Consider the following 13,293-nt stretch of genomic DNA (forward strand, 5'->3'; position numbering starts at 1 on the left):
GGATTAGATGGGCATGTCGTCGAAAATGTAATCTCATGGTGGATTGTAAAGTTTTGGAGTATATGTATTTCACCTGAATCTTGAAAGAGAGAGAAAGCATGTGTATTTATTTGTGTACACAGACACCTGCATAAAGTATATGTATTTAGGGTTATTATATATGTCGCAAGTTATCTCTGCTCCGCCTAATTATTTTACATCTGTCTCTTGACCAATGTGCTTTCCATCCATTTGAAATGGTGTGTGTGTGTGTGTGTGTGAAGGATAAACTTCTATTCTAGTATTTGTCATTTGATCATTCCTTTTCTCTAGAGTAGTTACTACTTTCTCTCCTTTCTCTTTTTCTCCATGTTTTTTGTTGTTAAGGCTCACGACCATCTTCCAGTGGTTTATTCACTGAATTTCACTCGACATTTTGATATTTATGTAGTAGTGGACAGAGGACCATTGATCAGCGCAGTTTCATCTCCTGTCATCCTTAGATTAAGTCTTGTCCTGCTTATAATTATCTTGTAAACTGGTATAATGCCTCCTCCTCCTCCTCCTCCTCCTTACACGGTCACTGATGACATTCTGATTTTGAGCCATGATGATTGGCCATTGGGTACATACGTCATATCCCAGACACTAATGAGGTATCAGGTGATGTACAGTAAGAGGGGTCTCTGTGTCCATTATGAAGAAATGCAATTGAAATTTAATTATTTTTATCTATCTTTTGTATTAAATTATGTCTATCATTTAAGATTAATCGCTGCGCCTGTCAGGGAATTGTATACAAGTGCCATGATTATTGCACTGGAAATAAGGTAGCTGTAAGGAACTCAAGTTCAGGGATGATATACTCGTACAGTAGTTCATAGCCAGCCTGGTGACCTTGGCAAAATACTGTCGTTTTCGGCGCCCCCCCCCCTCCCATTCTTATTATTTTATAACGTTCAGTCTTTATGTAGAAATTATTTACAAATGCTTTCATTGTTATTAGCTAACCGTTAGGGCCTTTGATTCATTCTCATTGACTCAGCAGCCTCAAACCAGTGGTCTTAGAATGACGTGCATACGCATTTCCTTCTTTGACTCGGTTGTAATGTTCATTCTTTATTTATGTCAGTTTTCCAGTATACCTATTTTTCATTTGTATACAGTCTTTTTCCCTTCCCTGTCGTTACTGAGCATGTCAGTCGCCAAAGGTGCTATCGTGCGCATTCGTCAATATGCTGTAGTGTCCTTTGAATTAAACATGCAACGTTGTTGAAAGAACACACTCGTTTATAGACACACACGGCTTTTTCGCACCGGATATGAAGTGAAGGGTGTGGATCGTATTTAAACGTAATTAGTTAATTACGATTACTCTGATTCTTGAAAGTTGATTGATTATTATCCTGGTTTCGATTAATTTTGAAAAATTCAAACATTCAAGACCTCGTAGGGGGGTAGTACCCTCAGTGCACCTCATGCAGTGCACTGTAGGCATTACTTAAGGTTCTTTACAGCGTGCCTTCGGCCCCTAGCTGCAACCCCTTTCGTTCCTTTTACGGTACCTCCTTTCATATTCTCATTCTTCCATCTTTCTTACCACCCTCTCCTAACAATTGATTGACAGTGCAATTGCGAGGTTTTCCTCCTGTTACACCTTTTGAACCTTTTACTGTCAATTTCCGTTTCAGCGCTGAATGACCTTAAAGGTTCCAGTGCTTGGCCTGTAGCCTTAAATTCCACATTCAATTCAATACAGACATTCAAGAGGTTAGAAAGAACGTCAAGTGAGGTCATCAGTTCCATTCCATTCTTCATCACTGGTTCCCACCTTAATTACCTTCCCTTGGGTATTGAGTTCTACACACACCTGTTCGGTTTCCACAGGCATTGTTAAAGTTAGTCTCTCCTCGTTTTCCACCCTATAACATCCACTGATCTCGGTGACATTTGTGTGCGTACAGTACACGAAGAGATTAATTGTTTCTTTGTGAAGAAGTTACTTGCTTTCTTCATCTCTTCATTTGTACCGGAAGTCTCGAGATTATGTCCTCATATGTGCGAAACCTTAATGTTTCTTAATCATTTAAATGTAAATGTAAGTATTATGTCTTTTTTTCCGTCTGGCTTTACAACTCTCAAAATGTAAAACTTTGTTTAATAAAAGGACCCCAAAGTAAGATTGAAACTGAATAGTTTAAAGATAAATTGCCGTATTTCGTTCGCTAAGACGTAACTCTATTTTCAATTGGGATTTTATCTCCCCTTTGTAGTAATGACAAGGTTGAACTATAATTATATACTTTTACATATAATAAGCAAGGCTATAACCAGATTTTACATATAATAAGAAAGGCTATAACCAGAATTTTTTACATATAATAAACAAGGCTATAACCAGATTTTACATATAATAAGCAAGGCTATAACCAGATTTTACATATAATAAGCAAGGCTATAACCAGATTTTACATATAATAAGTATAATTAGTAAGGCTGTAACCAGATTTTACATATAATAAGGAAGGCTATAACCAGATTTTACATATAATAAGCAAGGCTATAACCAGATTTTACATATAATAAGCAAGGCTATAACCAGATTTTACATATAATAAGCAAGGCTATAACCAGATTTTACATATAGTAAGCAAGGCTATAACCAGATTTTACATATAGTAAGCAAGGCTGTAACCAGATTTTACATATAATAAGTAAGGCTGTAACCAGATTTTACATATAATAAGCAAGGCTATAACCAGATTTTACATATAGTAAGCAAGGCTGTAACCAGATTTTACATATAATAAGTAAGGCTGTAACCAGATTTTACATATAATAAGTAAGGCTGTAACCAGATTTTACATATAATAAGTAAGGCTGTAACCAGATTTTACATATAATAAGCAAGGCTATAACCAGATTTTACATATAGTAAGCAAGGATATAACCAGATTTCCTCGAGTAGCTGCTATCAGTACTCAATGAAGTCGATTGGACTCATTATTTTCAGTATTTCGTATCTTGTACTCATACCTCATTTGAAAGAAATATTTATCGTTTCTGCATTTTTTCCTCTGGAATATCCTTTCCTAAAACGTCATTTTTTAAAAGTAAAGTTTTACGTTAAATTCTGCGGCTTAGCCTGGACTCTTGCTTGATATAAATTGCTGCGGGAAGGTTTTTGGACTTTTCATTACCTGTTATTTTTCATTACCTGTTATTTTTGAGATTTAAATCACACCCAGATTATCCTTTAAATACTTTGCTGCACAAATGTTCCTTAAGCTCAGTTTCGTGTGCACAAGATATATGTGAACGAATTTAAGGGTAGTTAAATGTTAATGAAGGGGAACTTAATGCACTTAGCAGGACAAAGCTCTGAAAGGTTTTCAGTTTTCACAGTTTACGATTCTGTCTGTGACGTACAAGTTGAACTTTCAGACCCTGTATCATAATAATTTTAAGGCTGTAAATTTTGCAAGGTATATAAGTTGCTTGTGTCCATTACACGCAACACAGGAGCCTCTTGTTGTTTTATATTTATCGAAGCGCATTTTCTGTATTGTACATTTGAAATTTGTTTAATAACATCAGAGAATTAATCCACAGTGCCTATTATTGAGTTTACAGCCTCCATGATTTCCTTTAGTGTACAAAACAAATAAATATTTTGCGAGAAATGGCTGATTACAAATGTCATTTGGATTTAACAGACTTTTAGTCTTTTTTCCAGGCTTTGTATCAAACAACTGTTAGAATTGATTGAAAAATAGAATAGTTTAAATCATTGCTTAACATTGGTTGTAGAACAATCACACATGTTAGAGAAATGGCGTGAGTGTCTAGCATATAATTTTAAATATTCATATGGCAGTAATAACAAATTCTGGTTTGCGTTATGAGTGACCTTTTGGATAGTGTGTGAAGACTGAAGAATGTACAAATCTATAATTTCAGTAACCTCAGTTATACGCTTCTATTTGACTAAACACAAATGTCCGTTTAATTGGCCGGATAAATTGTAATATAAATCTGACACCGAGAGTTGAAATGGACGGTGACGAATCACACACGAATTCAACTATATTAGGTATGGGGATTCGAACTTTGACAGCTATGTTAGTTATGGGGATTCGAACTCTGAATATATGGACCCAACAACTATTATATTAGGTATGGGGATTCGAACTCTGAATATATGGAGCCGGCAGCTATATAGTTTTGGGGATTCGAACTCTGAATATATGGAGCCGGCAGCTATATAGTTTTGGGGATTCGAACTCTGACAGCTATATTAGTTATGGGATTCGAACTCTGAATATATGGACCCGGCAGCTATATAGTTTTGGGGATTCGAACTCTGAATATATGGACCATACAACTATATTAGTTTTGTGGTTAACTCTGACAGCTATATTAGCTATGGGGATTCGAGCTCTGAATATATGGACCCGGCAGCTAATTAGTTATGGGGATTCGAACTCTGAAAATATGGACCAGACAACTATATTAGTTAGTGGTTAAGACGATCAGCGTTCATGACTCAATAATTTTAGCATGAAATTGTTTCTTTAGTTTTAAAATCATGATGATGATTATTCTATTAGTGCATGCTGCTAGCTTTAAAATCGTGATGATGATGATTCTGTTAGTGCATGCTGTTAGTTGTAAAATCATGATGATGATGATTCTATTAGTGCATGCTGTTAGTTTTAAATTCATCATGGTGATTATATAAGTGCATGCTATTAGTTTTAAAATCACCATGATGATTCTATTAGTGCATGCTGTTACTTTTAAAATCATCATGATGATGATTCTATTAGTGCATGCTGTTAGTTTTAAAATCACCATGATGATTCTATTAGTGCATGCTGTTACTTTTAAAGTCATCATGATGATGATTCTATTAGTGCATGCTGTTAGTTTTAAATTCATCATCATGATGATCCTATTAGTGCATGCAGTTAGTTTTAAAATCATCATGATGATGATTCTATTAGTGCATGCTGTTAGTTTTAAAATTACCATGATGATTCTGTTAGTGCATGCTGTTAGTTTTAAAATCATCATGATAATGATTCTGCAGGTGCATACTGTTAGTTTTAAAATCACCATGGTGATTCTATTAGTGCATGCTGTTACTTTTAAAATCATCAAGATGATGATTCTATTAGTGCATGCTGTTAGTTTTAAAATTATGGTGATGATGATTCTATTAGTGCATGCTGTTAGTTTTAAAATCATGATGATGATGATTATGTTAGTGCATGCTGTTACTTTTAAAATCATCAAGATGATGATTCTATTAATGCATGCTGTGAGTTTTAAAATCATGATGATAATGATTCTATTAGTGCGTACTGTTAATTTTAAAATCACCATGATGATTCTATTAGTGCATGCTGCTAGTTTTGAAATCATCATCATGATGATTCTTTTTTTATTGCATGCTGTTAGGACTGGTATAATATGAGAAACTTCAACAAAAACACTGCCTTTAGTGGAATGGGAGAAATGCTATTCACTCCCTTCCAATCCCCCCTCCCTCCCTCCCCCAACCCACCTTCCCACCCCTTATCTCCCAATCCCCGCGACCAGATATTTTCTTTCCTCGCGTACAAAAGAGAACAATATCTCTATTTACATATCTCTTATTGTCTCCACCTGTCCTCTCTTATTATTCCATTTAACTGAATGCGAGCCATTCCGGCCAAATCCTCTCCCATTATTATACGCGAAGCCAAAAGCCTTTGGGTCTGCGGCGCGTTCGATGTACAGTATATTTGTCCGGTTCGGGTTTATTAACTAGCGTATCGCGTGTGTGACTCCACGCGTATGGAAGGGTTATTAAATTCCCACTGGATGTACTGTTATCCATTCGGGTTGCGATATACAGGCAGGCACACACACACACACACACACACACAGAGAGAGAGAGAGAGAGAGAGAGAGAGAGAGAGAGAGAGAGAGAGAGGTGGGTTGTGGCATGTCAGCAGAGTCGTCTTAGCTAATTTATGCTTTCTTAGTTCTCTGTCAAGCTATATATCCCATAATGATTTGATTCCGCTTGCATTCTTGGAGATTCTTGCAGCTATTTATTATAGTTTGTACACACACACAGACACACTCATAGAGAGAGAGAGAGAGAGAGAGGGGTTGTGACATGCCAGCAGTCTTCGTAGCTAATTAATGCTTTCTTAGTTCTGTCATGCTGTATATCCCAAAATGATTTGATTCCGCTTTGTTCTTGGAGATTCTTGCAGCTATTTATTGTAGTTTCTATATTCACTGCGTCATCATCATCATTGCCCTAAAGTTTCTTTCTTATTTACTCAAGATATACAGTTGTTTTTTAAAATTGATAACCATTCTAAAAATTAGTATACAGATGTTAAGTTTTATATGGTTCTGTATTTAAGAAAAATGGTTCTGAAGATATGATCATTGGCTTAGTACTGAATATCCTTGTTGCTTATTATTTTTCGGGTAATTTTCAGTTTTAGCTTTCTGTAAAAGAAAACCATTGTGCCGGCTTTGTTTGCCCGTCCGCACCTTTCTGTCCGCCCTCAGGTCTTAAAACCTACCGAGGCTAGAGGGCTGCAAATTGGTATGTTGATCATCCACCCTCCAGTCATCAAACATACCAAATTGCAGCCCCTCTAGTCTCAGTAATTTTTATTTTATTTAAGGTTAAAGTTAGCCCTAATCGGCGTCTGGCAACGCTATAGGACAGGCCACCAACGGGGATGTGGCTGAAAGCTTCAGGGGCCACGGCTCATACAGCATTATACACTGTACAGAAAACTCGATTGCGCCGAAGAAACTTCGGCGCATTTTTTACTTGTTTAACTTAGTGTGGCAGAAATCCGTGCCATATTTTAGATCTGGTATGGCCAAACGTGGATGTAATAGCAATTTGGTGGCTGTGATTTTGCCGTAGAGGCATGGGCTTATTTTCCGCGTAACAGTATGGATCTTTTATTTTACACGAGAAACAAACATAGTCTGGCGAGATTTCCTGTTTTAAAAATCGTGCTCTCCAACTTAGCGTGGATTTTGTAACTTTCTTTCTCCATATGAAAAATATTTATGAGATGCAGCCTCAAGTTTTATAAAAAGCATACTAGTTCTTCAAGTTGAGTGTCTCTAAGAATATATAAAAAAGTTCTTCAGACTCTCTCTGTCTGGTTTAAAGGATATAAAAAAAGAAAATACCGTTTTAAATTCAGTATGAATGACAGCAGCGTAATTCATCAAGAACGGAAGTGAACTTTCTTGGTTAATTTCACGGCTGAAAACTAGTAATAAACGTTACAAACAAAATAAAACAAGTAAAAAATGCGCCGTAGTTTCTTCAGGGCAATCGAGTTTTCTGTGCAGTCGCTACGGCGTATAATCAAGTCTTTTGGTGGTCTCGGTATAATGCATATGAGCTTCTGCCCATGAATCTTTAACCACGACCCGGTGGTGGCCTTTCCTAAGTCGTTGCCAGATGCACGATTATGGCTAACTTTAAACTTAATTAAAATAAATACTACTGAGGCTGGAGGGCTGCAATTTGGTATGTTTGATGAGTGGAGAATGGATGATCAACATACCAATTTGCAGCCCTCTAGCCTCAGTAGTTTTTAAGATCTGAGGGCGGACAGAAAAAGTGCGGACAGAAAAAAGTGAGGACAGAATAAGGTGCGGACGGACAGACAAAGCCGGCACAACAGTTTTCTTTTCAGAAAACTAAAATACAGGGTTTCTCAAATTTCAATTTTTTATGACACATCTCCGACCGCAAAATCATGAATTTGTTGTCAGCGGAATTAAACAATTGATATTCAAAAAGAGACTGGCATTTCAGCTACTGAAGTCATGGGCCCGGCTTCACTTAGGAAATGTCAAACTGAATGATGTAGGTTGATTGTCCTGAAATAGAGCTCGGGCTTCATCCTAGGAACCCGACAGGAAATGTGCATTGAAAAGTAATCTAATTACGGTGTAAAAGGCCAGAATACTTGTCAGTTTCATCCTCAGTTTTGTGCGATACTTCTGAATGTTTCTCTCTTTCGAAATAAAAGGTAGTTATTTCGGTGAATTTCACGATGGTTAACCTATATAGGATACAGAAACCGAAGTACTATGATAATGAAATGAGTTTGCTACACATGAGAATAGGTTTGGAATATATCTTCTCCGGTGTTTATTTTTTCTAGTGTATTTACACTTTTCTACTGTATATGCTGTATTTTTTTTACTGTTTGATTGTATTATATCTCTTTGGTACCCATCCCAGTTATAAGATAAGATATGGGAACAGTTGATCAAGAGCTTTTGGAAAATATAGGTCCAATATAGCGCAACAGTGTATAAATTCAGCAGCTGTTGTTCAACTTTTTTTTGTATGATACTCCTAGATATACTGTAGATAGCGGTGTAGATGGTAAAAATAACTTAGAATGTAAACAGTTTTGCTTCTCTTATAAAAAAAAAACAGAATAAAGGAATGGATCATTCAATTTGTTGTAGTTTAATGGTATGAGATCACTTGCATAACGTCATTTCAGCGTCATTTCCCCTCATGAACTTACGATTTAGGATACATATCCGACCTATGTTATGCTGTCTGTTCTATAGCTTGTTGAAATACACCCGAAGAAGTTTTACTTTTCTGTAAAGAAAACTATTGAGATGGCTATCTGTCTGTCCGTCCGCACGTCTTCTGGCCGCCCTCAGATCTTAAAAATTACTGAGGCTAGAGGGCTGCAAATTATGATGTTGACCGTCCACCTTCCAATCATCAAGCATACCAAATTGCAGCCCTCTAGCCTGAGTAGTTTTTATTTTATTTAAGGTTAAAGTTAGCCATGATCGTGCGCCTGGCAACGCTACAGGTGCCAAGAACACAGGCCACCGCCGGGACGTGGCTGAAAGTTTTATGGGCCGCGGCTGAGAGTTTCATACAGCACTATACGCTGTACAGAAAAATCGGTTGCACCGAAGAAACTTCGGCGCATTTTTTACTTGTTTTATAATTGTCCCCTAAAGTTTACCATCACGAGTGAAGGAAAACAAACAAAAATAGCAATACGCTAAAGAGAAGGAGTTGCGACAATTCACTGTGTAATCGGAAAGAAAAAAGGAGAGTAATCGATACAAGTGATGACTGTGGGGTCTCTCTTATCTTTCCACGGGTCAAGTAAGTTCATATCACGCCGTTTGCTTCAACAAATACAGATAAACAATAAAACCCAAGTGAGTAAATATGTGTGCATGTTAATTAGACACCCAGTGTCTAAAACTGAGGTTTTTTCCAAGTTATTCATCGCAGTGGACAATTGAATAAACCCTAGAAGCCCAGACATACAGAAGGGAAAATTAAATATATTTCCATTTGAACCATATTTCCAAGAAAACCGTAGACTAGACTGATGTTCCGTGGGCGACTCACGTGTGAAGAAGAGAAAAATAGGACACTTTTTAAGAAGAAGAAGGAGAAAAAAAGCTTTGTATGTGAATATTACAAAGGACACTCGTGAGATCTCGGAACAGTCAAGGACAAGGGAGATAAAGTGTCACAAACACGAATTATGACAACAAAAAAATAAAAAAAAAAGGTGGAGGGCGAAGTAAGTTACAGTGCAAGGGTGCAATCGCTGCAGAATATTTTCCAAAGAAAAGAAGAATGCAGGGGAGAAAGGAAAGAAAGAAAAAAATATTCAAGTTGACTATCGTACACTGACGTTCACATTCAAACGCCCCAAAGGAAAGAGAGAGAGAGAGAGAGAGAGAGAGAGAGAGAGAGAGAGAGAGAGAGAGAGTCCGTAGGTCCTTTGTCGGAGTGTTTATGGGAAGCAAGGGGACGTCTCCCGTTTTCTTCGGTTCCACGTTTTCTTTATGACGTTTTCTTTATACCCGAAGGTGGGGGTAGATGCTTGAAAGGGTTCTCCATTGACGTCCCCGAGGGAAAAATACACAAGACACCAGCGGGTGGCCCAGTAGCCCGTAAAACGGAGCCCATAAAGAGAGAGACCCCTGCATTATTTCGGGGATGAATAGGGGAAAGAAAATTTGAGCGTAGGGTAATGAGACGGAAAATGCAGGGAAAGTTTTTAGAGGAGTTTGTGGTAATTTTTGAAACTAATTACGGGAACTTCAGACCCTTCATGTCTTCCAGTGTTTTGTATGTTTGACGTTTTGTGTTATGTGCATTTATCAATAAGCAGTTTAATCTGGAAGAATGTAAATGTATTTAACAGGTCATGTAGACCGTTGTCATGCATACATTATAAAATAAAATTGAGATAACCATATATTTCCGCCTGCACTGCTTCAACCCTGATCACAGGTAAATTGTGGTTACTAATTATATAGAAAGTTCAGGTTGAAGTACACACACATACACACACACATTTATATATTTATGTATATATAAATATAATATATTATATATATATCAGGGACGTGCAGAGAACTTTTACAGGGCAGGTGCTCAAGTGAAAAAAAGGGCAAAATATAATAATGAATGAGGCAAAATATACATACAACTTCTCAATATTCTCTCAACTTTATTTAAACTAGGCATTAATAATTCAAGAAAACAATAAACATGACTGATTATCATAGGTACAAGTAGGCTAATGCCTTAGATGAACATGCAATATACCGCACTGACTACCTGCAGCAATAGAGCTTGGGAATATATTTAAAGAAAACTTATATATTATTTACAAATAAATAACAAAAAGAAAATGATCAATCAGTATGATTAATACAGTAGGTTGCTAACCAGACTTATCATTTTATATTTATAAGAGAACCCTCCTGTGTGCCATTTCTTTGAATATGTTGATAACCTCACTGTTGTTGATTTTGATATCCTTTTCAATTGCTAGCAACAAAAGATCAGATAGCCTCTCCTCACTGCACTGGCTACGCAGCTTAGTCTTCACAAGCTTGAGTTTGGAGAAGGTCCTTTCCACTGTTGCAGTTGTGACAGGCAGAGTGGCATAAATTGTTAAAAGTTCAAGCATAAGTGGAAATATTTCCTGAGTATTGTTTACCTTCATCAGGTTGAGCATTGAAGCTGCAGTGTTCTGTGGATGGCAAGGAAATGAGGAATAAAAATCTTCAATTCCAACTGTAACTTGTCTACTTCTTCTAGCTCATAAAACTGACATAATTTTTGTAATGACTTGAATGCTTCTTCATTCACAGGTTCTTTCCAGTTATCTTGGACTGTCATGTAATGGAAAGCCTTTAAGATACCCCTTGTTGTGTTGTCTCCATCTTTAAATCTTCTTTGTAGCTCTTGAGATATTTTATCTAAAAACTCATAAAATACTCTCACGCGGTAGTAATCATCCAAGGTCTGATATTGCTGGTCCTCAGTAGTAGCAGATGTAGCACTATACTTGTATCTTTCAGGCATTTTCCTTCTTCTGCCTTGTCCAGGAATCACAGAGGGGAGGTTGATAGCCATAGATTCAGCTCTGTCTTTGACTTTTGTAAAAATCTCTTGAAACTTCTCATCATTTCTTAACTCTCTCAAGCTTTGTAGCACTCCATCCACAATTCTATAGGAAGCAGCTAAATCAAGGTCTTTCAGTTGTAGTGCATTAGATGCATAGGCAGGATCATTTGGATATTGTAATTCAGGTAGCATGGAAAATGGCTCTTCAACATCAGTCACTTCGGCTCTTGCTTCAATCTGGGGCTCCTGTGGAGCAACTTGCTCTTCTAGGTCATCTACACTGTCTTCTTCATTTGGCTCATCGTCTGCTTCCATATCTTCAGTTTCTGATTCTTCGCTCTCCTGAGTCTCCTCCCGGTCCTCTGAATCCTCCTCCACTTGCTCAGATATTGAAGCTGCCACTCTAGGCTTCATCCAATCATAAAGAGTTCTGCTACCTTTGGCAGCATCTTGTCTGCACCGTTCCTGTTCCTTTTTTCTTCTCTCCTTCCGTGGCATACTCAAGATGATTAATATAATAAAATCTGAATGGAAAGACAAATGTTACAGTATTCAATATTCCAAGATATCTAAGGGTATTATAACATAATAACATAAAATGATTAAAGATGACACAAAAGCCAAGGAAGACGGAAATTCGGCCTCATGGGCTATTGTTTGAAAAGAGTGGTTGTCCAACATCCACTCTGTTGAGGCTGTCATTTTCCTTGATAGAGAGTCTGCTATTACACTGAGAGACCCTGTGAGGTGAACTCCAATGCTGGATGTTGAAAAAAATTATATATATATATATATATATATATATATATATATATATATATATATATATATATATATATATATATAGCCCTTAAAGGTTATTTTGGTTAATATTTTGAATATGTTTATAAAATGAGTCTAGAAGTCAAAACCATTACCTTGGCCAAAGCTAGTCCTTAAATTCAAAGATAAAAGAAGAAAGAAAGAATATATATATATATATATATATATATATATATATATATATATATATATATATATATATATATATATATATATATTTGTGTGTGTATGTAATTTGATATATGCAAAATCGTGACAAAAATGATAGTGTTCAACCCATAAACTCCGTCTTCACCCCATAAATACACCCCCTCATCAACTGAAAAATTATAATTACCAACACCCCAATAGTACGTCTGTAGCCTGTAGGCCTAGGTCTGTGTGTAGTAAAGTGTTGTCCTGAAATGTTGAAATATGTAAAGTCTTTGTGTTTTTTTTTTTTATAAAAAATAACGACACCACTTCATTTCAGCACAACACTTTATACACGTCACTTTGGGTTTCTGAAATCACTATAATAATCGTCAATCCTTTGAAATGAAATTTAAATTCACTAAGCACACCACACCATCCTTAGCCTAGGCTACATTTCACAAAATTAATTATGAGGATATTTTTCTGTTTCTTTAACACACTGTGCCATTTTCTTATTATAAATGTTATAACAGATGTTTGTTGAATGAAACATTGATTTTAGTTGTAAGTGCAGAAAATATAGCCCATGTACAAATGATAAACAAGGAATACCGATTAAAGAGCGTTGTTTTGCCTCCGTGATGTGTTAGTGTTACACTGTTCCCTCTTCCTAGCAGTATAGCCATTAGCCAGAATGCATAAGACATTGCAAAGTAGGCCTAGTTTGAGCTTATGCAAGAATACATTTATGTGATATATCTATAAACTATAATATATATATATATATATATATATATATATATATATATATATATAGAGGAAAAAATTTGTTCAATAATGAAATTTTCTAATGTCTCTCATTTGTAAGGGACCCACTTGACTCCTGGAGA

At 36.4% G+C, this 13,293-nt stretch overlaps 1 protein-coding gene across 1 annotated transcript; it reads right to left on the reverse strand.

Moving 5' to 3' along the window:
• Nucleotides 1–10,827: 10,827 nt before the first annotated feature.
• On the reverse strand, nucleotides 10,828–13,064 carry LOC136849291 (uncharacterized). Its single transcript, XM_067122599.1, has 2 exons — nucleotides 13,016–13,064; nucleotides 10,828–11,970 (listed from the first exon to the last, which is right to left on the reverse strand). The coding sequence occupies exon 2, from the start codon at nucleotides 11,942–11,944 to the stop codon at nucleotides 11,042–11,044; it is 903 nt and encodes a 300-aa protein (XP_066978700.1). The 5' UTR covers nucleotides 11,945–11,970; nucleotides 13,016–13,064; the 3' UTR covers nucleotides 10,828–11,041.
• Nucleotides 13,065–13,293: the final 229 nt, after the last annotated feature.

This window comes from Macrobrachium rosenbergii, chromosome 20 (genome assembly GCF_040412425.1).
Source record: "Macrobrachium rosenbergii isolate ZJJX-2024 chromosome 20, ASM4041242v1, whole genome shotgun sequence".
In the NCBI taxonomy this organism is placed as follows: Eukaryota; Metazoa; Arthropoda; class Malacostraca; order Decapoda; family Palaemonidae; genus Macrobrachium; species Macrobrachium rosenbergii.

What these genes read in the sequence shown, in the direction of transcription:
- LOC136849291 (XM_067122599.1), bottom strand. Translation starts at nt 11,944, where the DNA reads ATGCCACGGAAGGAGAGAAGAAAAAAGGAACAGGAACGGTGCAGACAA.